This window comes from Schistocerca piceifrons, chromosome 2, assembly GCF_021461385.2.
Source record: "Schistocerca piceifrons isolate TAMUIC-IGC-003096 chromosome 2, iqSchPice1.1, whole genome shotgun sequence".
NCBI classification, from domain to species: Eukaryota; Metazoa; Arthropoda; class Insecta; order Orthoptera; family Acrididae; genus Schistocerca; species Schistocerca piceifrons.
The window spans coordinates 50706141-50732026 of NC_060139.1; the positions used below are offsets into that span (position 1 = coordinate 50706141).

The 25886-nt window shown below is 41.8% G+C and overlaps 1 protein-coding gene across 1 annotated transcript in view; it reads right to left on the bottom strand.

Moving 5' to 3' along the window:
* Positions 1–1412: 1412 nt before the first annotated feature.
* LOC124775142 (metaxin-2-like) overlaps positions 1413–25886 on the bottom strand; it is a 153072-nt gene continuing 128598 nt past the window's right edge. The window contains exon 3 of the mRNA XM_047249981.1: positions 1413–1739. Coding sequence (XP_047105937.1) covers positions 1413–1739 — 327 coding nt within the window. The remainder of the gene's footprint in view (positions 1740–25886) is intronic.

Genomic DNA, 25886 nt, shown 5'->3' on the forward strand with positions numbered 1-25886 from the left:
GCGCGAGCGCAACCGATGGGGGTGCCCCACCATCAGCACCGTCCACCCCAGTCCCTTAGATCTCCACGTCATCTGCCTAGGAGGCTGATACTGCGGTAGGGCATCGGCTGTGCACATCATCCACGTGGAAAGGAGACGTAGTTTTCGGCTCAGCGGATAGGCTCTCTTCAACGTCGACCTGTGGGGGCGTCGGCGCTACGTTTCTTTCTCTTTCGTATCGACCCTTGTTTTCGAACATGTCGTTCAGAGTCTGATTGCGGCTGACTTTCGTCTGACTCCGGACCAGTCTGAAGGAAAGCAGAAGTAGGTACCACTCCCGGATCAACGTCCATCTCAGTAGCATTTTTAGTCACAGTGCTGCGAAGATTCGGCAGGTCAGGATCAGGCGTGTGTGGCACCTCAGAAGGATTCTCAGTAGCGGTTGCATCTACCTGATCAGACGACGTCAACGGAGCAGGAAGACCCTGTGTAGAGGTGCTACCTTCCTGGGCAACCTTGGCATATGTGACAGGGATCTGAGTGACCACCGCTGGGGACGCTTCCTCGCCGACCGGCAGCTGGATCAGGCGGCGTCGCATGCAGGCGGATCTGACGTGGCCTTCTTGTGCACAACCCGCACATGTTCGGGGTTGGCCGTCGTACATGACAATGGCTCGCACCCCGACAATTGTCAGGTATGATGGTATATGCTTTTTCAGTTCAATTTTGACCTGACGCACACCATTATGGACATGGTAGGTCGTGAAGGTTTGCCATTTTTCGACGTGACCACAGAGTATTTGAACCTAAGTCCATTGGCATGGCAGCGAATAACATATTCACACACCTCGGTGTTCGTCATTTTAATATAAACGACACTACTCGTGATCGAAAAATGGATTCCGAGAACGTGGTTAGGATCTAAACGAACTTCTTCACGTATGAACGTTTCAACTTCATGTGCACGAGGTTTCGCATGTTCAGCTGGGAAGGAAGCTTTAAGGGTCTCACGGCGGTAAGCGCTCGACATGTTGTTCACGGTGGACGGACACAAGCCTTAAAGCTACGACGCGGAAGTAAACAACGCCTGCAGCGGGCCGGCCGCGGTGGTCTAGCGGTTCTAGGCGCTCAGTCCGCAACCGCGGGACTGCTACGGTCGCAGGTTCGAATCCTGCCTCGGGCATGGATGTGTGTGATGTCCTTAGGTTAGTTAGGTTTAATTAGCCTTAAGTTCTAGGGGACTGATGGCCTCAGAAGTTAAGTCGCATAGTGCTGAGAGCCATTTGAACCATTTGTGTTGAGAACAGCAACAAATAATAGAAATAACTTGCTTTTCCTCCCGCCGTTCCACAACTTAACTGCCGTTTGGTTTCTGACGAGACTCTACCGTAAATGATTTGTATAAAATTATGTGACTTACACTGAGGAAGTGTTTATGGTGGCGTTACCTGATCGTATAGCTGTTCCAGCGAAAACGTGGCGCCTCCTTTGGCGCCGTCAACCGCCCGGAGCCAGTGTATGGCGCGCCGCCTCTTCTGGAAGGCGACGAACCGGCAGAGCGGCCACGGGTAGCCGCTGGAGACCCGCGGGTCGGTGAGGGAGCGCCGCGTGGCGTCGTGCAGCCAGCAGACGCGCAGCTCCGCGGCCGACAGAGAGGACTGCAGCAGCGAGCAGAGCGCGCGCAGCCGCGGGCCGTCCGCGCTGTCGAGGCGCGAGCACGCCGCCACGCCGCGCCCGCACAGGTAGCGCGCTATCGGCTCCTGCCGACCGGCCGCACGTCACTCAAAGACCCTCAGCTGGTACACAGTCTGTCAGGCGTCACATGAATTTAAGGGGGGTAGGACGTCAAACGGGCCGACTTGGAGCAGGAGAGGCATCACAGGATATTTTAATTTCCAGTGTCTATACTTTTACAAATAAAGTCATAAAACTTTGTCAGCATGACCAGGAAGAATTCAGAATTCACACTAATAACAGTGGAAGTTCGAAAACATAACGAAACAATTTTTTTTTCATGAGAAATTTCATAATTTTTTCACTTACTAATGGCAGCATTTGTTGCTATAGGTACACTTTTTTTCATAAGTTAGAGAGATTCTTCGATGAATTTTGCACAGCATACATACCATAATTACAGGTGTATGAAACTCTACAATTTATTTAATTTATGAAAAACCGAATGAGCTGTTGTATTTTAAACTTCATGTTTAGAAAAAAAAAATTTTTGTTAATTACCTCAATTTTTACCACAGTTTTTAATACATTTGGAAAATTCTAGAGTTCCATACACCTTAAATATGGTTTGTATGCTGTGCAAAATGCATCAAAGAATCTCTCTTACTTATGAAGAAAAGTGTACCTATAGCAACAAATGCTTCCATTAGTATGTGAAAAAATGATGAAATTTCACATGTAAAAACAATTATTTCGTTACGTTCTACAACTTACACTGCTAAGAGTGTGAATTCTGAATCCTTCCTGGTCATGCTGACAAAGTCTTATGAATTTATTTGTAAAAGTTTAGACAGTGGAAATTGGAATGTCTTGTGGTGCCTCTCCTGTTCCAAGTCGGCCCGTTTGACGTCCTACCTCCCTTAACATATCGTAGAAACGACACCGTCATGTAGCAGTGCACATTGAGGTGACACACGTCACTGGATGCCTCCTGATATCGTCTCGGACCTCCCTTTAGCCCTGTGTGCTGCAGCACGGACTCAACTAGTATAGAAATATTGGGCCATGAAGTCCCCTGCAGAATTATTCAGATATTCTGTTTCTATTGCTGTCCATAACTGCCAAGTGTTGCCAGTGCAGTACCTCTCGATTACGTCCCATGAACGTTCGACGACATTCATGTCGGACCATCTGGGAGGCAAAATCATTTCCTCTAATTTTCCACAACCTTCTTCAAAAAACACAACCAATTTTAGGCTGTTGACAAGGTCATATCTATTCCATTAAGTTTCGGGTGTGCAGCCGCAATAATGCTCATTCTTCTTCTAATACTACGGCTGCATAACGTTCGACATGCCAACACAGATCGACTGCGGAGTCATAGATGTAACGCGCGCATTGTGCACGCCTCTGCCACCGACCAACGTCTCTGGCGCATTTGCATCTGTGGCCGCATGCGCAGTTGCGCGGTACATGAGTATAAAGGCACGAAGCAAGCACTCGAGCGACAGTCTTGCGGCTCACTCTGAAGATGGCTGAACGTTATACAACCGAAATATTAGAAGAAGGAGAATTCCCGCGGCTGCACACCCGAAACTTATTGGAACAGTCTTTGCGCCACCAAAACCTGAATATTCACATAGTCATAGCTGTTTGTCAACATAAAGTGCATGACTGGCTGCAAACAGCCTCCAAGCAGCGAAATGTAGCAATGATATCTTCACTTCGACCAGAGGACCCGCTCCATTCCATGTGAACACTGCCTACACCATTACGGAGCGACCATCAGCTTACAAAAGTGCCTTGTAGATAACTTTCGTCCATAGCTCCATGGGGGCTGCGCCACACTCGAAACCTATCATCAGCTCTTGTTGTTGTTGTTGTTGTCTTCAGTCCTAAGACTGGTTTGATGCAGCTCTCCATGCTACTCTATCCTTTGCAAGCTTCTTCATCTCCCAGTACTTACTGCAACCTACATCCTTCTGAATCTGCTTAGTGTATTCATCTCTTGGTCACCCTCTACGAGTTTTACCCTGGACGCTGCCCTCAATTACTACATTGTGATCCTTTGATGCCTCAGAACATGTCTGATCAACTGATACCTTCTTCTAGTCCAGTTGTGCCACTAACTCCTCTTCTCCCCAATTCTATTCAATACCTCCTCATTTGTTATGTGATTTACCCATCTAATCTTCAACATTCTACTGTAGCACCACACTTCGGAGGCTTCTAATCTCTTCTTGCCTAAACTAATTATCGTCTACGTTCCACTTCCATACAAGGCTACACTCCATACAAATACTTCCAGAAACGACTTCCTGACACTTAAATCTATACCCGACGTTAACAAATTTCTGTTCTTCAGAAACGCTTTCCTTGCCATTGCCAGTCTGCACTTTATATCCTCTATACTTCGACCATCTTCAGCTATTTTGCTCCCCAAATAGCAAAATTCCTTTACTACTTTAAGTGTCTCATTTCCTAAACTAATTCCCTCAGCATCACCCGATTTAATTCGACTACATTCCATTATCCTCGTTTTGCTTTTGTTAATGTTCATCTTATATCCTCGTTTCAAGACACTGTCCATTCCGTTCAACTGCTCTTCTAGGTCCTTTGCTGTGTCTAGCAGAATTACAATGTTATCGCCGAATCACTAAGTTTTTATTTCATCTCCATGGATTTTAATACCAACTCCGAATTTTTCTTTTGTTTTCTTTATTGCTTGCTCATTACACCGATTGAATAACATCTCGGAGAGGCTACAACCCTGTCTTACTCTCTTCCCAACCACTGCTTCCCTTTCATGTCCCTCCACTCTTATAACTGCCATCTGGTTTCTGTACAAACTCTAAATAGCTTTTTGCTTCCTGTATTTGACCCCTGCCACCTTTAGAATTTGAAAGAGAGTATTCCAGTCAACATTGTCAAAAGCTTTCCCTAAATCTACAAATGCTAGGAACGTAGGTTTGCCTTTCCTTAATCTTTCTTCTAAGATAAGTCGTAAGGTCAGTATTGCCTCACGTGTTCCAACATTTCTACGTAATCCAAACTGATCTTCCCCGCGGTCGGCCTCTACCAGTTTTTCCATTCGTCTGTAAAGAATTCGCTCTTACCGACTGAAGTCGGACCTCATCTGATCACGTCGCAGTTTTCCAGTCGTCTAATCCCAACTGATATTATCACGAGCGTAGGAGAAGCGCTACAGGCGACGTCTTGCTGTTAGCAAAGACACTGGCGTCGCTCGTCTACAACCATTCCCCGTTGACGCCAATTTTCGCCACACCTTAGCTACTGATACGTTCATTGTGCGTCCCACATTGATTTGTGCTGTTATTCCAGGCAGTGCTGTTAGTCTGTTAGCACTGACAACTCTACGCAAACAACGCTGCTGTCGGTCGTTAAGCGAAGGCCGTCGGTCACTGCATTGGCCATGGTGAGAAGCCTGACGTTTGGAGTCTCGGCACACTCTCGACAGTGTGGATCTCTGTATATCGAATTCCGTAACGATTTTAGAATTGGAATGTCCCGTGTCTTTAACTCCAACTAACATTCCGCGTTCGAAGCCAGTTAATTCCCTTAGAGCTGCCATAATAGCGTCGGAAACGTTTCCATTTGAACTACATCTACATCTACATCTACATGGATACTCTGGAAATCTCATTTAAGTGCCTGCCAGAGGGTTCATCGAACCACCTTCACAATTCTCTTATTATTCCAATCTCGTATGGCTAGCGGACAGAATGAACACCTGTATCTTTCCGTACGGGCTCTGATTTCCCTTATTTTATCGTGGTGATCGTTCCTTCCTATGTATGTCGGTGTCAACAAAATATTTTTGCATTTGGAGGAGAAAGTTGGTCATAGGAATTTCGTGGGAAGATTCCGTCGCAACGAAAAACGTCGTTCTTTTAATGATGTCCAGCCCAAATCTTGTATCATTCCTGTGACACTCTCTCCCATATTTCGCGATAATACATAACGCGCTGCCTTTATTTGTACTTTTTCTATGTACTCCGTCAGTCCTATCTGGTAACGATCCCACACCGCATAGCAGTATTCTAAAAGAGGACGAACAAGCGTAGTGTAGGCAGTCTCCTTAGTAGATTAGCCTTCCCCACATTTTATATGTGTTCCTTCCAATTTCAGTTGTTCGTAATTGTCACACCTGAGTATTTAGTTGAATTTACGGCTTTTAGGTTAGACTGATTTATCATGTAACCGGAGTTAAGCGAGTTACTTTTAACACTCTTGTGGATGACCTCACACTTTTAGTTATTTAGGGTCAACTACAACTTTTCGCACCATTCAGATATCTTTTCTAAATCGTTTTGCAGTTTGTTTTGATCCTCTGATGACTTTATTAGTTGATAAGCGACAGCGTCATCTGCAAACAACCGAAGACGGCAGCTCAGATTGTTCCCCAAATCGTTTATATAGGTAAGGAACAGCAAAGGGCCTATAACATTACCTTGGGGAACGCCAGAAATCACTTCTGTTTTACTCGATGACATTCCGTCAATTACTACGAACTGTGACCTCCCTGGCAGGAAATCACAAGTCCAGTCACATAACTGAGACGATATTCCGCATGAACGCAGTTTCATTACGAACCGGTTGTGTGGTACAGTGTCAAAAGCCTCCCGGAAATCCAGAAATACGGAATCGATCTGAAATCCCTTGTCAATAGCACTCAACACTTATGTGAATAAAGAGCTAGTTGTGTTTCACATGAACGATGTTTGCTAAACCCATGATGACTGTGTCAATAGACCGTTTTCTTCGAGGTAATTCATAATGTTCGAACACAATATGTGTTCTAAAATCCTGCTGCGTATCGACGTTAACGATATGGGCCTGCAATTTAGTGGATTACTCCTACTACCTTTCATGAATATTGGTGAGACCTGTGCACCTTTCCAATCATTGGGTACGGATCTTTCGTCTAGCGAACGGTTGTATATGATTGTTAAGTATGGAGCTAATGCAACAGCTTACTCGGAAAGGAACCTAATAGGTGTACAGTCTGGACCAGAAGACTTGCTTTTATTAAATGGTTTAAGTTGATTCACTACTCCGAAGATATTTACTTCTACGTTACTCATATTGGCGGCTGTTCTCGATTCGATTTATGGAATATATACTTCGTCTTCTATTCTGAAGGCATTTTGGAAGGCTGTGTTTAGTAATTCTGCTTTGGCAGCGCTGTCTTTGATAGTATCTCCATTGCTATCGCGCAGAGAAGGCGTTGATTGTTTCTTGCCCCTAACATACTTCACATACGACCAGAATCTCTTTGAATTTTGTGACAGGTTGCGAGACAAAGTTTCGTTGTTGAAACTGTTATAAGCATCTCGCATTGAAGTCCACGCTAAATTTCGAGCTTCTGTAAAATACCGCCAATCTTGGGGATTTAGCGTCTGTTTAAATTTGGCATGTTTGTTTCATTGTTTCTGCGACAGTATTCCAACCTGTTTTGTGTTTCAAGGAGGATCAGCTCCGTCGTTTGTTAATTTATTTGGTACAAATCTCTCAATTGCTGCCGATACTATTTCTTTGAATTTAAGCCACATCTGATCTACACTTATATTATTAATTTGGAATGAACGGAGATTGTCTTTCAGGAAGGCGTCAAGTGAATTGTTATCTAATTTTTTGAGTAGGTATATCTTTCGCTTATTTTTCGAGGATTTGGGATTACAATATTCTATCTCGCTACGACAACCCTGTGTTCACTAATCCATGAATCGGTTTTGATGCTCGTTATTAACTCAGGATTATTTGTTGCTAAGAGGTCAAGTGTGTTTTCACAATCGTTTACTGTTCGCGTGGGCTCATGAACTAACTGCTCGAAATAATTTTCAGAGAATGCGGTTAGCACAATTTCAGATGATATTTTATGCGAAACTCCGGAGTTGAACATGTATTTTATCTCACAGAACAAATGACAGCTCCGCCAATGCAATGCCGTCATATAGCTTGTGTACGCGATACTGCCTCCATCTCTACATGTGCACGTCGCTATCCCATGACTTTGATCATATCGGTGTATAGCGTCGAATTTCACTATGACTGGGAAACAGCGCTCGGTACCAGCTGCAATCCAACATGGTTGTACGAAAGTGTACACTTATAAAATCAACATCGCGTTCTAATAAACGGCGGCCTCTCTGTGCCGTCTACAACCATAGAATGAATCTTCTGTCTAAAAGACATTCCGGAAAATACATTTAAATAATAACGCTCTGCTACTGTGGACCTATATTCTTTATTATGCACTGAAAATCGAACGTCGATGTTAAGTCGAGATTCATTAGTAAAGTACCAATTAGGACAAAGATAACCAAAATTACAAGTCCCAAAACCTGTTTCTCTAATAACCTTTGAATTTACGGGACAACTACACAATGTTTGCTATTCAGTGATTTTAGTTACGAATGTCGAGAAAAAGACGGCGCATTAATGTACTCCCCTTCAGTTCGCTTCTTAGTACGTTAATATCGCCTGCTACTAAAAATGGCTCTGAGCACTATGGGACTCAACTGCTGAGGTCATAAGTCCCCTAGAACTTAGAACTACTTAAACCTAACTAACCTAAGGACAACACACACATCCATGCCCGAGGCAGGATTCGAACCTGCGACCGTAGCGGTCGCGCGGTTCCAGACTGTAGCGCCAGAACCGCTCGGCCACCAGCGGCCGGCCACCTGCTACTGAACATGGGGTAATAACAACACTTAGACTGATTTCCGCCTATACCTCAACTCCAATCTTTACATAATTTCCCTGTATAACTTGCAGGACTGGCATTGCTGGAAGAGGGGATTTTGTGGAAACATAGCTTAGTGAGACTAAATTTTCAATGTGCAGCGGAGACTGCGTTGATTCGAAATGTCCTGCCAGATTAAAAACAGAACAAAACAGTGTGCCACACCGGAACTCCATCTGCGACATTTGCTTTTTGCTTATCTCCATCCATCCAAACTTCACAGAAGTTGTCCCATATAACTTAGGGGAACAGTGCTCTTGGAAGAAACGGTATTGCGCTGACATGGCTTATGACGCAGCCTAGGGAATTGTTTCCACAATGAATTTTCACTCTGGAGTGGAATGTGAACTGATCTGAAACTCACGAGCGCATTAAAACTGTGTACCAGGTCAGTTCGGGTAAGTTAAGCTGTGTGTGCGGGTTGTGACTCGTGCCTGAATAGCTCTTTCGGTAGAACACATGTTCGTGAATGGCAAAGACGGCAATTTCGAATTCCGCTGTGGCACAAAGTTTCAGTCTGCGAGGTAGTTTCAAATCAGCGCACACTCCGTCGCAGAGTGACAATTCATTGCGTAATCATACGACGGATACTAACTAATTAAACACACTTGGTAAAAACTAAGAACAGTCTTTTTGAGAACTCAATACATAATTTGTAATGACTGAATTATTAAGTCCCAATAAAGAGGGATTTAAAACGAAAGTGCACATAAAGTAATCGATCCTTAATGGCCATTTTATTAGATTTGTTGATAAGGGCGTGGGAAAGTGTATGAAGACGTGTACAGAACACTAGTGCGGAAAGTGCGAGAGTAACGGTCCAGCGTTTGGAATCCTTATCGCGTGAACATAAAGAACAGACGTCGAACAGATGTCGTGCGATAATTCTGCTGCCACCATGGTGTGTCTGGTACAGAGATCATCAGAAAAAGACAGTAGAAGTTATGATGCTAGAAAAAATAGATATTAGGATGTGCACAGAGGCATACAGAAAATTTTCCTCTACGTATGGATAGAGCATACAGTAGCTAGTACTGGTGCGATATATCCTCCGCTAGACAGTGACTGCCCGAAAAGATAATCACCCAGAAGACATGGTCAGATGTCAATGTAACTTCGTACATTTACGTGCGATAGGCCTTTTTCAGATGATCAGACTTGTAAGGTGTATGACAGATACAACAGCCACCGGAGGAATTTAGAGTTGTTCGTGTGTAGAGTAGTTACCAGCACTCGTAGGGTGTATAATGGTTGTCAACAGCGACAGATATTGAGTGATCACTGAAAATGACACGCAGACGACGCATACTCGTATGAGACAGCGTTATCAGCACCTGACAAAGTTTGGAAATGGCCTCACCGTGCATCTTCTTTTGGTTTTCTGGTCGAATGCTGCCTTATTTAGATATTTGGGCATCTGGATGTGACAGTGACGCGATTTAGGACTGCTTTGCAACGTGAGAGGAGGCGTACTCGTATTCAAGTCTGAACACTGCAAGCGAGGTTCTCACCATTGTCCACCAAGCACGTCGTAACCCATTCACGTCTGCGTCTACTATCCAACAACAAGTAACAATGCAACGTTCTGTGTCATCCCACACCGCTGGTCGAAAACTAGCAGCAACCGTCCCATGTGTAGGCTGCCATTAAGACCACAACACAAACGACTTCCTTTGTGGTGTTGCCGTGGCCGGGAAGCACGGAATGCTGATGGGTGGCGTCGTATTCTGTTCAGCGATGAATGGCGCTTCGGGACTCCTCCGCGGATGTCCATCGTAGGGGAATAACGCACCGATCCGGTGCGCGGTCCCATAGTTCCGATGTTTTGCAGAGGCACAGCTGCATTATTCGTGGCTTCATGGTGCGCGGACCCATGAGTATGCCTTCAGGTCAGGGCTGGTTGCTTTGATGGCACAACGGTGTGTCACGAACATTCTGCGTCCTCTGATCATATGGCATTTATTGGCCGCGAAATCCACTTCGGGGCTCGACCACCGTGTTGCAAGTCTTTTTAGTTGACGCCACTTCGGCGACTTGCGTTTCAATGATGATGAAGGACACACAACACTCAGTCCCCTGTCGGGAATCGAACCTGGGCCCCTTTGAGTGGTATGTGGTAATGCTACCGCTGCGCTACGGAGGCGGACTGTGTCCGCTTATGTTATCTGTCATGCGTCAGTTTCATGGTACAATTTCTCAACAGAAAATTGCTTGCCCACACATGGCTCGGGCCTCTATAAAATGTCCGCGTGATGTTGGGGTCCTTGCGTTGCCAGCAAAAGTTAAGTTCTGTCGTTAATAGAAAATGTGTGACATGAGCTCGGACGGCCGCTCTGTCTCAACGCCATTACCCGTGACATCAAAGACCAGTTACAAGAGTTGTGGGCCATCTTACCTGAGGATAGGATACAACGGATTTACGATCCTGTTTTCAAAAAATCGAAACATGCCCCCAGGCCAGAGAGGCTGCAACGGTCTACTGACACGTGGGCTCACAGTATCCAGTATTTTATAAATTTGACCTCAATTTCTAATCACAGAAATAACACCAGCAACTCACCCGCCTATGAAGTTCCACCTTGGTTCCTCCTTTCCGTATGGATGCTACACTTTTCTTGTCAGGTAGTGTATGTGGAAACAGATGACGGGTGCGACTCGAGAGACATGGAGTCCACGAAGCAGTCGAAAATTAATGTTCCATGACCGCTCACTTTTTACAATCAATGCATATAGATTGGTCTGAGCTAGTTCCTAGATGCGAGCACATTATGTGCACAACATGACAGACGTCAGGTTATATTGAGGGCTACGTTCTTTAAGATACAGGTCACCTGCGTGTATTGTTAGGCAACCAGATGCATATGATATGATGGTAGTTTCCTGTACCGTCTGATAGCGGCAAATTATTACGGACATCTCTGTAGTCGCGTTTCATCCCATGTAACCATGTTCCACACAAGAATTCCTCAAGCGTCTACCTATTGGTAAATAGGATATATTGCTCAATATGATTTTCGAGGCACACATTCCCTGCTTCCAGCGTGTGGTAATATGCACCGCGACCAATTAGAACACGTCACGTCTTTCCCATCACACAAGGGTCCAGTAATGTTGCTGCAGTTGTTTCTTTACCTCAGCGCCCTTTGACGTATGTTGTCTAGAGGTACATTCAGCAAAAATTTCAATGCCGTAGGCCAAATTTTTCAGTTTTCCTGAATATTTTGGTACAAGGGTTTCGTGGTTACAGTTGGTTCGTTAATGAGTAATAATGTAAGTACTATTTATTTTGTTTCTTACACAAATTACATTTAAAAAAAAATACCTCTACAACAACAATAATGTCTATATTACACGAGTATCAAAGCAAACAACACAAAACACCGAGCTATACAGTAATCGTCAGAGAAATCGAAAAGTAGAGTGATTTCGTTGCTGTCACTGCGGAAACAGCTTAGAAAGGCGTCCTGCTTGACATACATTGCAGTCAAAGAAACTATACGCAAAGTACATATCGGCTCATAGATCATCATTTTTCCTTATGCTTCCGTGACTGATTGGTATAAAAACCAAAGAATAAAAAAAATAGAAAGCATAGAACTGCGGAATGTTCTACTGTACCAATTTATTTCGTTAACTGGTTTTCGGCTTACAAGGCCATCATGACATTTTAACTGAGTATCGTCGTCAAAGGCGATGCAGTACTGTTTCAAGCACTGCTAAATATATTCCACAAGGGGAATGACGTGTAAATATAGTGTACATTATATAAAGCACAATGCAATGATTATGCAATCAAAATGCCGAAGTTAACCAATAAACGTAGATTAAAACTAAAGAAACATGCAAAAACGTGGGAATTTAAGGAGATGGGACCCGGATAAACTGAAAGAACCAGAGGTTGTACAGAGTTTCAGGGAGAGCGTAAGGGAACAAATGGCAGGAATGGGGGAAAGAAGTACAGCAGAAGAAGAATGGGTAGCTCTGAGGGATGAAGTAGTGAAGGCAGCAGAGGATCGAGTAGGTAAAAAGACAAGGGCTAGTAGAACTCCTTGGGTAACAGAAGAAATATTGAACTTGACGAAAGGAGAAAATATAAAAATGCAGTAAATGAAGCAGGCAAAAAGGAATACAAACGTCTCAAAAATGAGATGGACAGGAAGTGCAGAATGGCTAAGCAGGTATGGCTAGAGGACAAAGGTAAGGATGTAGAGTCTTACCTCACTAGGGGTAAGATGGATACTGCCTACAGGAAAATGAAAGAGACATTTGGAGAAAAGAGAACCACTTGTATGAATGTCAAGAGCTCAGATGGAAATCCAGTTCTAAGCAAAGAAGGGAAAGCAGAAAGGTGGAAGGAGTATATAGAGGGTCTATACAAGGGCGATGTACTTGACGACAATATTATGGAAATGGAAGAGGATGTAGATGAAGATGAAATGGGAGATACGATAATGCGTGAAGAGTTTGACAGAGCACTGAAAGACCTGAGTCGAAACAAGGCCCCGGGAGTAGACAACATTCAATTAGAACTAGTGATGGCCTTGGGAGAGACAGTCCTGACAAAACTCTACCATCTGGTGAGCAAGATGTATGAGACAGGCTAAATACCCTCAGACTTCAAGAAGAACATAATAATTCCAATCCCGAAGAAAGAAGGTGTTGACAGATGTGAAAATTACCGAACTATCAGTTCAATAAGTCACAGCTGCAAAATACCAACGCGAATTCTTTACAGACGAATGGAAAAACTGGTAGAAGCCGACCTCGGGGAAGATCAGTTTGGATTCCGTAGAAATATTGGAACACGTGAGGCAACACTGACTTTACGACTTATCTTAGAAGAAAGATTAAGGAAAGGCAAACCTACGTTTCTAGCATTTGTAGACTTAGAGAAAGCTTTTGACAATGTTGACTGGAATACTTTCTTTCAAATTTTAAAGGCGGCAGGGGTAAAATACAGGGAGCGAAAGGCTATTTACAATTTGTACAGATACCAGATGGCAGTTATAAGACTCGAGGGGCATGAAAGGGATGCAGTGGTTGGGAAGGGAGTGAGAATGGTTGTAGCCTCTCCCCGATGTTATTCAATCTGTAAATTGAGCAAGCAGTAAAGGAAACAAAAGAAAAGTTCGGAGTAGGTATTAAAATCCATGGAGAAGGAACAAAAACTTTTAGGTTCGCCGATGATGTTGTGATTCTATCAGAGACAGCAAAGGGCTTGGAAGAGCAGTTGAACGGAATGGACAGTGTCTTGAAAGGATGATATAAGATGAACATCAACAAAAGCAAACCGAGGGTAATGGAATGTAGTCGAATTAAGTCGGGTGATGATGAGGGAATTAGATTAGGAAATGAGACACTTAAAGTAGTAAAGGAATTTTGCTATTTGGGGAGCAAAATAACTGATGATGGTCGAAGTAGAGAGCATATAAAATGTAGAGTGGCAATGGTAAGGAAAGCGTTTCTGAAGAAGAAAAATTTGTTAACATCGAGTATAGATTTAAGTATTTGTATAGAATGTGGCCATGTATGGAAGTGAAACATGGACGATAAATAGTTTGGACAAGAAGAGAATAGAAGCTTTCGAATTGTGGTGCTATAGAAGAACGCTGATGAATAGATGGGTAGATCACATAACTAATAATGAAGTATTGAATAGAACTGGGGAGAAGAGGAGCTTGTGGCACAACTTGACTAGAAGGAGGGATCGGTTGGTAGGAAATGTTCTGAGACATCGAGAGATCACCAATTTAGTATGGGAGGGCAGTGTGGAGGGTAAAAATCGTAGAGGGAGACCAAGAGATGAATACACTAAGCAGATTCAGAAGGATGTGGGTTGCAGTAAGTACTGGGAGATGAAGAAGCTTGCAAAGGATAGGGTAGCATGGAGAGCTGCGTCAACCAGTCTCAGGACAGAAGACCACAACAACAAACAACAACCAATAAATAAAAATAAAGCGAACGAATCAGAAAACACTAAGACTAAACACAGAAGTAAAAGGTAGAGAGAGACAGAGAGAGAGAGAGAGAGAGGGAGAGGGAGAGGGAGAGAGAGAGAGAGAGAGAGAAAGGAAAAGAACATCAGCAAGAAATAACACTCATCAGAAGAGAAGACGTCCTTGTTATAAACGAAGCTAACAGCCTGAATAACAATTTGAGTTAAACTGAATATCACGATAGAATAATATTGGAGAATGGATTGAAGAAGAATTAAATGTGAAAGATATTACACAAAGGGTAAAAAGGAATAATTCTTAAATATAACAGGAAGTAGTCTTCTTAATCGCTTTGTGTATTAGGTAAATTGCCTGTTATGGTACTCATCTACTGCATGGCCTTCCTACATTGGCTCCTCCAGTGCATTTATAACTTAGTGCCTACCTTTACACATACGGTCTGTATGTTCCCACCATTTTCTCCTATTTTATGTTCTCGTTTATGTCATATATTCCTAAATGTTTCGTTGTATCTACATTTCTTTGTCGAATTTCATCCTTCAACTTTTCTTAGAAACCTCATTTCGTGAATCTGTATTCTAATTTCTTGGTGTTTTACTGTTGTCCTTGATCACTTCCGTAAGTAAGTGTTGGCACTGCTACTGTTTTAAGAAACTTCAGCTGGGTTCCTTTTCTGGCTTTTTTCTGCAAACCTTTTGCGATGGTTCCACGTATTGAAGTAAATTTATTAATTTATCTTTTGTCTGCGTCATGATTACATTCGTATGTCATGTAGCATCCTAGATATTTAAGATGTTTTACCTGCTCCAAGGTTTTATTATTCAAGACTACTTTAAGGCTTGTTGGTTGTCTGCCGTGAAATACAATCACCTTCGTTTTATCTACAAACAATTTTAGATTGTAATTTGAGGCTGTCTGCTGATAAGCATATTATCAAGAATGCTAAATCTGAGTATAGGAGAGTTGTCATTCAACCAAAAATTGAGTGTTTTAGAAAGCTGCTCAAAAATATGAACTGGAAAGATGTTTATAGTGCTCATGACATGAATGAAGAATATAACACATTCATGAACAATGTGAGTACCATGTTTGAAAACTGTTATCCTCTAAAAGTTACTCAAATTAAACAGAGGTCTATAACAAAACCATGGATTACACAAGGAATAAGGATTTCCAGTAAGATAAAAAGGAAAATGAATCTGTCGACCAAGAATAGCTCCAATGCTGATGATTTAGCTAAATACAAAGAATACTGAAAAATATTAAAAAAAGTAATTCAGACATCTACACAAATGCACTACGAGAAAAAGATAGCAATGTCAGGGAACAAAATAAAAACAATATGGGATATAGTGAAAGAGCAGACTGGTACAACCAGAAAGGAACAGTAGCAAATAGCATTAAGGGTAGATGACATACTAGTAACCGATGCGCATAGTGTGCCAAATCTATTTAACGAGTACTTTATATCCGTTACTGATAGAATGGGATTGTCAGGGTCATTAAATAATGTCCTTGAATATCTGAAACTAGCCTTTACAAATAGCTTCACGTACATGAATATGTCACTCACTTCACTGAAAGAAATAACTTCTATAATAAAATCTTTAAAAACAAAGCATTCTAGTGGTTACGATGAAATATCAACAATGTTAATTAAGGTATCTTCTTGTGAGTTTAGTACAATTTTAAGTTACTTGTGTAACCAGTCAATTATAACTGGGACATTTCCTGACTGGCTAAAATATGCAGATGTTATGCCTCTATTCAAGAAAAGGGATAAAGAGATACCATCCAACTAGAGACCGATTTCACTTTTGGCAGCATTCTCAAAAATTTTAGGAAAAGTAATGTACAGGCAGCTTCTCAACCAACTGACCACAAATAACATATTATCCGGAACACCATTTGGATTTCTGAAGAGTTCTGATATCGAGAAGGCTATTTACACCTACATTGAAAATGTACTTAATTCATTAAATAACAAATAACAAGCAGCAGGTATTTTCTGTGATTTGTCAAAGGCATTCGATTGTGTGAACCACAACATCCTTTTAAATAAATTAGAATTCTATGGTGTTACAGGAAGTGCTGCAAAATGGTTCAAGTCATACCTTGCTAACAGGAAACAAAGGGTGTCAGTGCAAGGCAGTAGTGAATTAAGTCATCATTCATCAGTCATCATCAGAATGGGAAGAAATTACATATGGGGTCCCATGAGGATCCATCTTTGGGCCATTGCTTTTTATTGTGTACATTAATGATCTCTCATCAGTTATCCTGCCAGAAGCAGAGTTCATTTTGTTTGCAGATGACACAAGTATTGCAATAAATAGTATGTCGAGTGTAGTTCTAGAAAGATCTGCTAATGATATTTTCATGGATATTAATAAATGATATTTTCATGGATATTAATAAATGGTTTATATCCAACTCACTGACATTAAAATTTGAAAAGACTCACTAGATGCAATTCAGAACCTGTAAGAGGTTTCCACCCAGCATATGCATTAAGTATGAAGAAGAGCAGATAGAAGAGGTTGACAGTCTTAAATTCCTGGGATTACAACTTGATAATAAATTCAGTTGGGAGGAGCACACCACAGAACTGCAGAAACATCTTAACAAATCTGTATTAGCAATTCGAGTGTTACCTGACATAGGCGACATAAAAAAGTAAAAGCTTGCATACTTTGCCTAATTTCATTCCATAATGCCATATGGTATAATATTTTAGGGGTAACTCTTCAAGTCAAACAAAAGTTTTCAGAGTCTAAAAGCGTGTACTATATATTATTTGTGGAGTAAATTCACGGACGTCCTGTAGAAACCTCTTCAAAAGAACTGGGTAAACTAACTGCTGCCTCTCAGTATATTTACTCCTTAATGAAATTTGTCCTAAATAATATATCTCTTTTTCCAACAAACAGCTAGAGTTCATACATACAGTACCAGGAACAAAAATAATGTGAACAAGGACTTAAAAGCACTTACTTTAGTTCAAAAAGGGGTCTACTACTCAGGGACACTCATCTTCAATAATTTGCTAGAAAGCATAAAAAATTTAGTTACAAATAAAGATTAGTTTAAAAGGAGCCTGAAAGACTTACTAGTGGCCAACTCCTCCTACTCCACTGACGAATATTTTAATAGAAACAAATGATGTATTGTATATATACACTCCCATCTGAAGGTCATCTTCACTCTCTGTAATCAGATTTAGGTCATCTGCATATAACATTACATTCAGTTTAGTGTCACGATATAAAAGAACTCTGTTTCAGTACAATAGTTTCCAGTTACTGACAACTACATATAAATACATACGAAATAGAAAAGCTGTGCATAGCAGTGGTATGATTAATCACCACTTACCATAGAGATATGGAGGACATAGACAATGACTATTGAACACATAAATACCGAGTGGAAAAATACAGAGGAAAAGAACTGGACAGAATATTTGGGAAGAAATCCAGAAATATGGAGCTTAAGTGAAGTTCGGGAAAGTGCAGGTATGATTTAACCCGTCACGGTTGGGAGTTTCAGCGATCATACTTGTGATGATTACTTATGAAGAATCAGTCACGATCGCATTATACCATTCACTTAAAACGAGCTTTTTCCGCACATATAGTAGGCACCTTAATATTTATTGCACTATTTGCTAAGCTGGCGACCTGCTGAGCAGCTGCGTATTGTCAAGAGGGTAACTACCTGGGGGCTAGATTGAGCTACGTTTAATCATTTCATATTTAATGTGGAGTGTGTGCCACACGTTTGGACTGTGGCTGATGGCTGGTAGCTGTGGTCCTCATTAAGTAGCGTACATGCTCAGCAAATGTGAGGTCGGAATTCCGCAACGTCCGGCTGCGTTCATTTTCAGCTAGTCGTATTGATACTTTCCTGGCCAACTGAGCAATATACAACTTCCACAGTAAGGATAAGTAATTTTATGTACGCCACTGTTGGCTTGTAATCATGTCTTATCTCTGCTATTTAGTCCGCCCCCAGTAGCTGAGTTGTCAGTGCGACAGAATGTCAATCCTCAGGGCCCGGGTTCGATTCCCGGCTGGGTCGGAGATTTTCTCCGTTCAGCGACTGGGTGTTGTGTTGTCCTAGTCATCATCGTTTCATCCCCATCGACGGACGCAAGTCGCCGAAGTGGCGTCAAATCGGAAGACTTGCACCCGACGCACGGTCTAGCCGACGGGAGGCACTAGTCACACATTAATTAATTATTCTGCTATTAAAATACACTGGGCTGTGTTTTTTTTTTTTTGACATAACACAGATGGCACAATTTTAGTGCTTTTGCTACACTCTGTTCCGGCCGCAGTGGCTGAGCGGTTCTAGGCGCTCAGTCCGGAATCGCGCGACTGCTACGGTCGCAGGTTCGAATCCTACCTCGGGCGTGGATGTGTGTGATGTCCTTAGGTTAGTTAGGATTCAATAGTCCTAAGTTCTAGGGGACTGATGACCACAGAAATTGCTCAGAGCCATTTGAACTATTTGAGCTGAGACCGATGACCTCGTAGTTTGGTCTCTTCCCTCAAAACCACCAACCAACCAACCAACCATTTGAGCTACACTCTGTGATACCTGTCCTATGTATGGGTTAGTACACGATTATCTGCAAACATTGGAAGGAACATTTGGTTGCTACGTAATATGTGGTCAGGCAGGACTAAGAAATAGCTATTGGCTGAGGCAATGAATTTTATTGCGTCTATCTCTGCTTTTAAATCTTGTTTGTCCATTGGGACAGATAAGAGATAGTCCAGCGCTCAATGGAACGCTCCATTTCTGTGTGTTATTGGGTACTGTGGGTAAGAATATACTACTATGTCTGTAATTGAAGATTTTAAATATATTTTGAAACTCAGTGTTTGTGCTCTCATGCCAGTATTTAAATCTGGGAAGTTTATGGATTTGTTGTTTATTTCCATTGTGAATCGAATGTTTTTACGTTCACTGTTCGAGCTTTGCAGAAACGTGTTCAAATCTCTTATAGTGCCCGACCACATATGCAGTACATCATCTATATTTCTGAACAAATATTTAATATTTCCACTCTTTATTCTAGAAAAGTTTTGCAAACTGATCGTTGAATATTTCTACCACAAGTGGACTAAAAGAGAACTGGTTGCTAAGCCATCTTACTGTTAATGCAGAGGCCCTTGGGACTCGCTAAGCCATCTAACTGTTTATAACTAGCGCTTTGGAATTGGAAATGATTTTGTGATAAGCCTGCCCGAGTGTTTTGATATTCTGACATACCTGATGTACAAATTTAATATCAACCCCGTTCAAGTGGCTCAGTAAAAAGTAGTTTGCAATATGCCCCAAGAGGGTATTACAATTCTTTCTATTTCAATGGTCTAGTGCAGGCGTTTCCACACTTTTTGTCACTGCGTACTAGACTTTTTAGAAATTGGTGTGTACCACTATATCGTGTTCACCTTTTAACTAACTCCGGGGTCGGGGAGGAGGTGTGGATGACCTTTGTAATATGTACGCTAGGGTTCCTGCAGCAAGCTTTCTTTGTATCACGATGCCATTTAAAGTAAAGCAGCGTCCACGCCCGACGCGCTTCACCATGCAGAACTGTTCGTAAGTGCACAGCAATGTTACGCAGTGCACGTGCGCACTTGAACAATAATGGAAAAAGAGGGAAGCCGTCCAAACAAAGCCGCGCACGGAGGAACCATTTTCTTTAACGTACTGACACTGCGCGCAACCTGTTTACTGCACAGAACGGCACGGTTTGACGCCCACGTCTACACCCGCTGCGCCGCGCCACGCCTAACCTGTTGGTTAGACAAGGCTCAACAGCCAACAAAGCGACAATAATGACAATTAACCGTACACTGCGTAATGACTGCTGCAGCACCACTTATTGGTGGTACTCCACATTAACTTGGAAGCAGTTGCAAAGCGGTATGAAAACATTCGAATAAGCGCGATGAAGACCCGATCAAAATACAGCCAATGGCAAAACAAGATGATTCATTCCGTGTCAAGACAGTGACGGCTAATGAAGGGACAGATACAGAGGGTACAATAAGATTTTTCTGAGTTCTGCTTACAGTGCGAAACAGACATTCTGCGGTGCAACTGTTTTCTTAACAATTCTACAGAGCTACTTTTATCAGTTTTCTCACTATCAATTCAATTCGAAATTAAATAACGTAAGAGAATAATTTTAATTACATCAGTAAGTAATTTGTTTACACGTATTGGTAGCACCTTAAATGTCTGTGCGTACCACCAGTGGCACTCACAACAGTGTCTGGGAACCCCTGGTCTAGTGGATAAGAATTAACAGTAAGACCAGTAGACGATCGAGGCTTAGTACGAGAACAGACTGTTCATTCTGAACGTAAAGAAATGCAATGCGCTGCGAACAAATAAGAGGAAAGATTCGTTACTGATTACATTACTGCTGAACACTTAATGAAAAATGTCACACCCACTAAAAATGTTGAATGTACGGAGGAATTTAACGTGGGACGATCACAGAAAACTGACCCTAGGAAAGCAAGATGCAAGACTGAAATTTATTGAAAGAATTCTCAGAAAGAATAGCCCACCCACGAAGACAAAATCTTTTTACACCGATATTGCTATATTGCTCCTAAGCCTGAAACACGAACTGTGTGACGTTGATCCTGTAATAACAGAGACTATCCAAGAAAGAGACGTTAATTTCGACATAGTGCTGCGTTATTCCAGAACTTGGCAAGAAACGATTCAAAGCTTGTAATTCCTGATAGCTTATCTGCATACTTTCCAAATCCCCTCCAGTTTGTCGCAGGTGTCAACGTAATTGTCTTAACTGATTGAATGGAAAGAAGAGAATTTCAATCTGTGAGAAACACAAAATGCAGAATATTGACCAATGAAAACAAGTCGTGTACTCTGAAGAGTACTTCTCTCTATCACAAAACATGTTTTGTTATGAATGACCTCAAACTGTATTCTTCTAACTGTGAAAAATACAAAAAATTCTATCATCGTTCTGGTTGTCACAAAGTCAATTTCAATATGTTCTGGGTTCTTTTGAAAGAAATTTAAGGGGAGATTTTCATGAAGTGATAAATGATGTAGATATTGCTGTTAGTAGGAGGTTACGTCATCAAAGAAAACACCCCATTACCAAATAAAGAAAACTTATAGCAGGATAAAGGCGACTCTTCAGCCTCTTGGTTGGATATTTATATATTTCCCAGTCCCTGAACTTCACTGAGTACAAGACCAGCCTATTGACAGTTTAGAAATATGTGCTTGGTGTTCTTCCGGTAATTTGCTTATCAATAAATGACAAGAATGTTTTGAAAGTCTACCAGTGTTCTCCAACAATAACAACAACACAAAAGCGAATGTTCTATGCGTGTCATAATTATAATTTTTATTTTTTATATAGACAAATTCCTTTGCGCCAGAGTTGGAAGAGTATAAACACAAGTTTAACAAGAAGGCATAATTTTTTTACTAGCCTAGACGGTCTTTTACTCTATCATTCTCTGGACTGCCACTGTTCGTTATATCACAAACGGAACAATGTTACATTCGCTTAGTGATTAAAAAATAAGTTTATACACCTAATAACCGTCTAGTGATAAGTTATATTCTTAATACAACAAGTATATTAATTGCTATACAGTATTACGGCAACGTAAAGAACAAGTAACGGTATTCTAAGTAATGACTCTGCGTCTACTCCTAACCACAGAAAAAATTGAAAAAAAGGTCGGTCAAGTATTTAGTGAAATAGTTTGTACACAGTAAGAGGAACGAGGATGATCAATGTGGGATTATCATAGGTGTCGATTGTAGTTTCCCTGTTGCTTGACATATATACAACTGACCTCGAATACATCTTGTCACGACTAACGGTAATATGCAATATGCAATATACAAGTTCAGTTATGTTGATGATGAACCACCCGAGGCCGTTTGAAAAGATTTTAAGGAGCAATACATCACTTCCGACACCGGCTATATGTAGTCAGTTATGACTCAAGACTTAATAAGTTCGCAGCAAGCAAACATTCACGCCGCAGAACCACAACGACTGCAACTCTGTGTTTACCAAACAACTTGCAGATATTGTGTTGCGTATCCGGGACTTTAAACATACACCAAGCACAGTTGGACATAGGACATATATCATACCAAAGCTAAGTGTTATCCATGTATCGCACGCTTCTGCGAGCTAACCTGAAAGCTGCTGCAGACACTAGACAGCTACGAATATAAAGCTCAGGAGACTATACCCAGTAGTAATAAGACGCACTGCAAGGAATTCAGTTTTAATCGAAAAGACGAAATCACCTTTATTAATAAGCAGAATGTATATCGGCAGGAAATTAATGATGGAACACTAAAAACTCTTCGTTTTGCAGTAAGATCATCCGATTTTCGACCTACAAATCAACACTGCCACTAGCGGAGACATTTAATTTTCAACGCTATGAAAGTTTCAGACTACTACTCTTCCTAGAGGACTAAAATGTCAGTCAGGCACAGGACATATCAGTGTAGACTACGCTGATAAACCAGCGATTAATAACAGCATTTTAGGTGGCTTTCTCAAAAAATGACCACGTACTGTGTATCGATGGGAGCAGTTACGATGATTTCGTTTCACATGGATATGTATAAGCAAGAACTAAACTACTGGAGTATTCAGCCGGCCGAAAGAGGCGTCCGTTTATACGGAGGACCTTTCAAGCCACTGAGATGGTGCTAAAAAACTGCCTGACGATTCAGACTGAACATTTTGTAATAACAACAAAGTCACTCCACACGTTGCAGCTACTAACTGAAACTAGGAAGGAGAAAACGAGTTGCTATTTTCCATGGCAAATGGATGCTGCTGAACCAGCACGACGAACAAACGGTAGAGAAGTATCACTGTATGACCCAATGGCATGTAGAGAGTCTGGAGAATTGGAAAACTGACCAATAAGAAAAAGATGCGCTAAAGAAGGCAAGAGGGATCTATATGAGCTGGAGGTCTTATAGCTGTAATCAAAGACACGGTCGAAATCTAAACAAGGAGTGGAATTTCCTGTCCAGCACGTGGAGCATCTTAGCGACGATTAAGCAATTGTGTTTTGATGAAAACGACAATTCAGATACATAAATCTTCAATACAACTTGCCCAAACACTTGGTAAAAGCAATAAATTAACATAAAGTTACTAAACACAGTTTTCCGAAATTCCTACACCAATGAACCTACACCAAAGAAGACACAGTAAATATTTCTGAATATGAATAAAGAAAAAATGCCAATATCATGAACTTAGAAGTAGATATTCTCGCTATAGCGAAAAGCTTAAATCACTTAATAAAGGAGCGGCCTCCGGTCCAGATTTTACACTAGTCAGGTTCCTCTCAAAATATGCTGACACTAAAAGTCCATGTTTAGCAATCACATACAACCGCTCGCTCGTCAAAAGATCCGCACCTAGAGTTGCACAAGTCACACCAATACTGAAGGAAGGGAATACGAGTAATCCGCGGAATTACAGACACATATCGCTAAAGTCGATTTGCAGTACTATTTTGGAGCTTATGCTGCATTCGAACATAAAGAGGTACCTCGAAGAAAACGATTTATTCACAAACAGCCAACATGGATTCGGAAAATATCGTTCTTGTCAAATTCAACTAACTCTTTATTCTCATGAGGTAATTCAGAAAATATCGTTCTTGTCAAACTCGAGTTACTCTTTATTCTCGTGAAGTAATGAGTGCTATCGACAGAGGATGTCAAATTGATTCCTTAGTTTAAGATCCCAGAAGGTTTTTGACACAGTTCCTCACAAGCGACTTTAATAAATTGTGTGCATATGGAGTATCGTCTGAGTTGTGCGACTGGATTCGTGATTATCTGTCAGACAGAATTAATATGTGGCGTTCCCCAAGGAAGTGTTATAGGGCCTCTGCTATTCCTGATCTACGTAAGCTATGAAGGGGAAAATCTCAGCAGTTCTCAGATTTTTGTAGATGATGCTACCGTTTACGGTGTTATAAAACCTGCAGATGATGAAAACACACTCTAAAGCGATTTATACAAGGTACATGTATGGTGCGAAAGGTGGCAGTTGATTAAATAATGAAAAGTGTGAAGTCATGCACACGAGTACTAAATGGTATCTGCTAAATTTCGGTTACAGGACAAAACACAAAAATCTAAAGGCTGTAAATTCAACAGAACCCTTACGAATTATTTTGCTCAGTAATTTATGAAAATATAGCTCTGCACATATAGGTCTGATCTCGCACTGCATGAGGGAGGTGCTGTTAATGCTGAGTGCACAAATTTCCTTCCAGAACCTACTGAGTTGCTGTTTAGTTACAGATTTCTCGGATCATGATGTGAGGCTGTTTCAGCAAAGGAATGACTTGTGTTCTTCATTAACCTCGCCCAGCAGTGCAGTGTTGAAATAGTCTAACATTCGTTCATTCTTTTCGAGTGACTTCTTATTGTCTCCCAAGCCCCTCAGGAGGTCCTCGTCACTTGAACACTGCACTCTTTTCGGCTTCATTTTCACATACGGGAGCAATGCTAATTCACAAGGAGGAAGGTGTGGACTGTAAGGAGGGTGCTCAAGACGTTTCAGTGCTGTACACCGTAAATATCGGGTGCATGGTTTGGCGCGGTGAGCTGGAGCGTTGTCGTGATGGAGGAACCAAGTGTCCATTATTGCCAACGGTTGCAGGTTCTTCAAATATTGGGTGACTTTGGGCAGGCACTGCTTATTGTGACTATCTTCTGTGTGCCCAAAAATGCCCCACAGCCGGCCAGGGTGGCCGAGCGGTTCTAGGCGCTACAGTCTGGAACCGCACGACCGCTACGGTCGCAGGTTCGAAACCTGCCTCGGGCGTGGATATGTGTGATATCCTTAGCTTAGTTAGGTTTAAGTAGTTCTAAGTTCTAGGTGACTGATGACCTCAGAAATTAAGTCCCATAGTGCTCAGAGCCATGCTCCACAATTCCACTCGATTAGAAAAACAAAAACAAAAAAAGCTACCATTTTCTTCTTTACTGGTCGGGATTTTCTGACAGCTACGAGTGTGTCGTCATCTTAAAAGACCAAAACTTTGTTTTGAATCTTAGCCTGCCCGTCATAATAGTACGGCCACGCCACGTCACTTGTCACGATGTTATTCACATAATGAGACTGTCCCTTAGAAAACTTTATTAATATCACCCGGCACCAAGTCACCTGTCATATCATCAGCTCTTTCATCAGTCTATGCGGCACCCAGAAACAACAAAGTTTATTTATTTGCAAAATATCATACAGAATCGAACAAACAGCTGACGCATTTGGCCGTAAGGTATCCTCTGTCTGTTTGTAGGTCACTTGCCAATCTTCGTCTAGCATTTTCCTCGCAAAATCAATGTTTTTCACCCTAACTGATGATTGTGGCCTTACCGTCCTCTCAGCGACCTCCAGCGTGAAATTTCCTCTTTGGAATTCCCTGTAC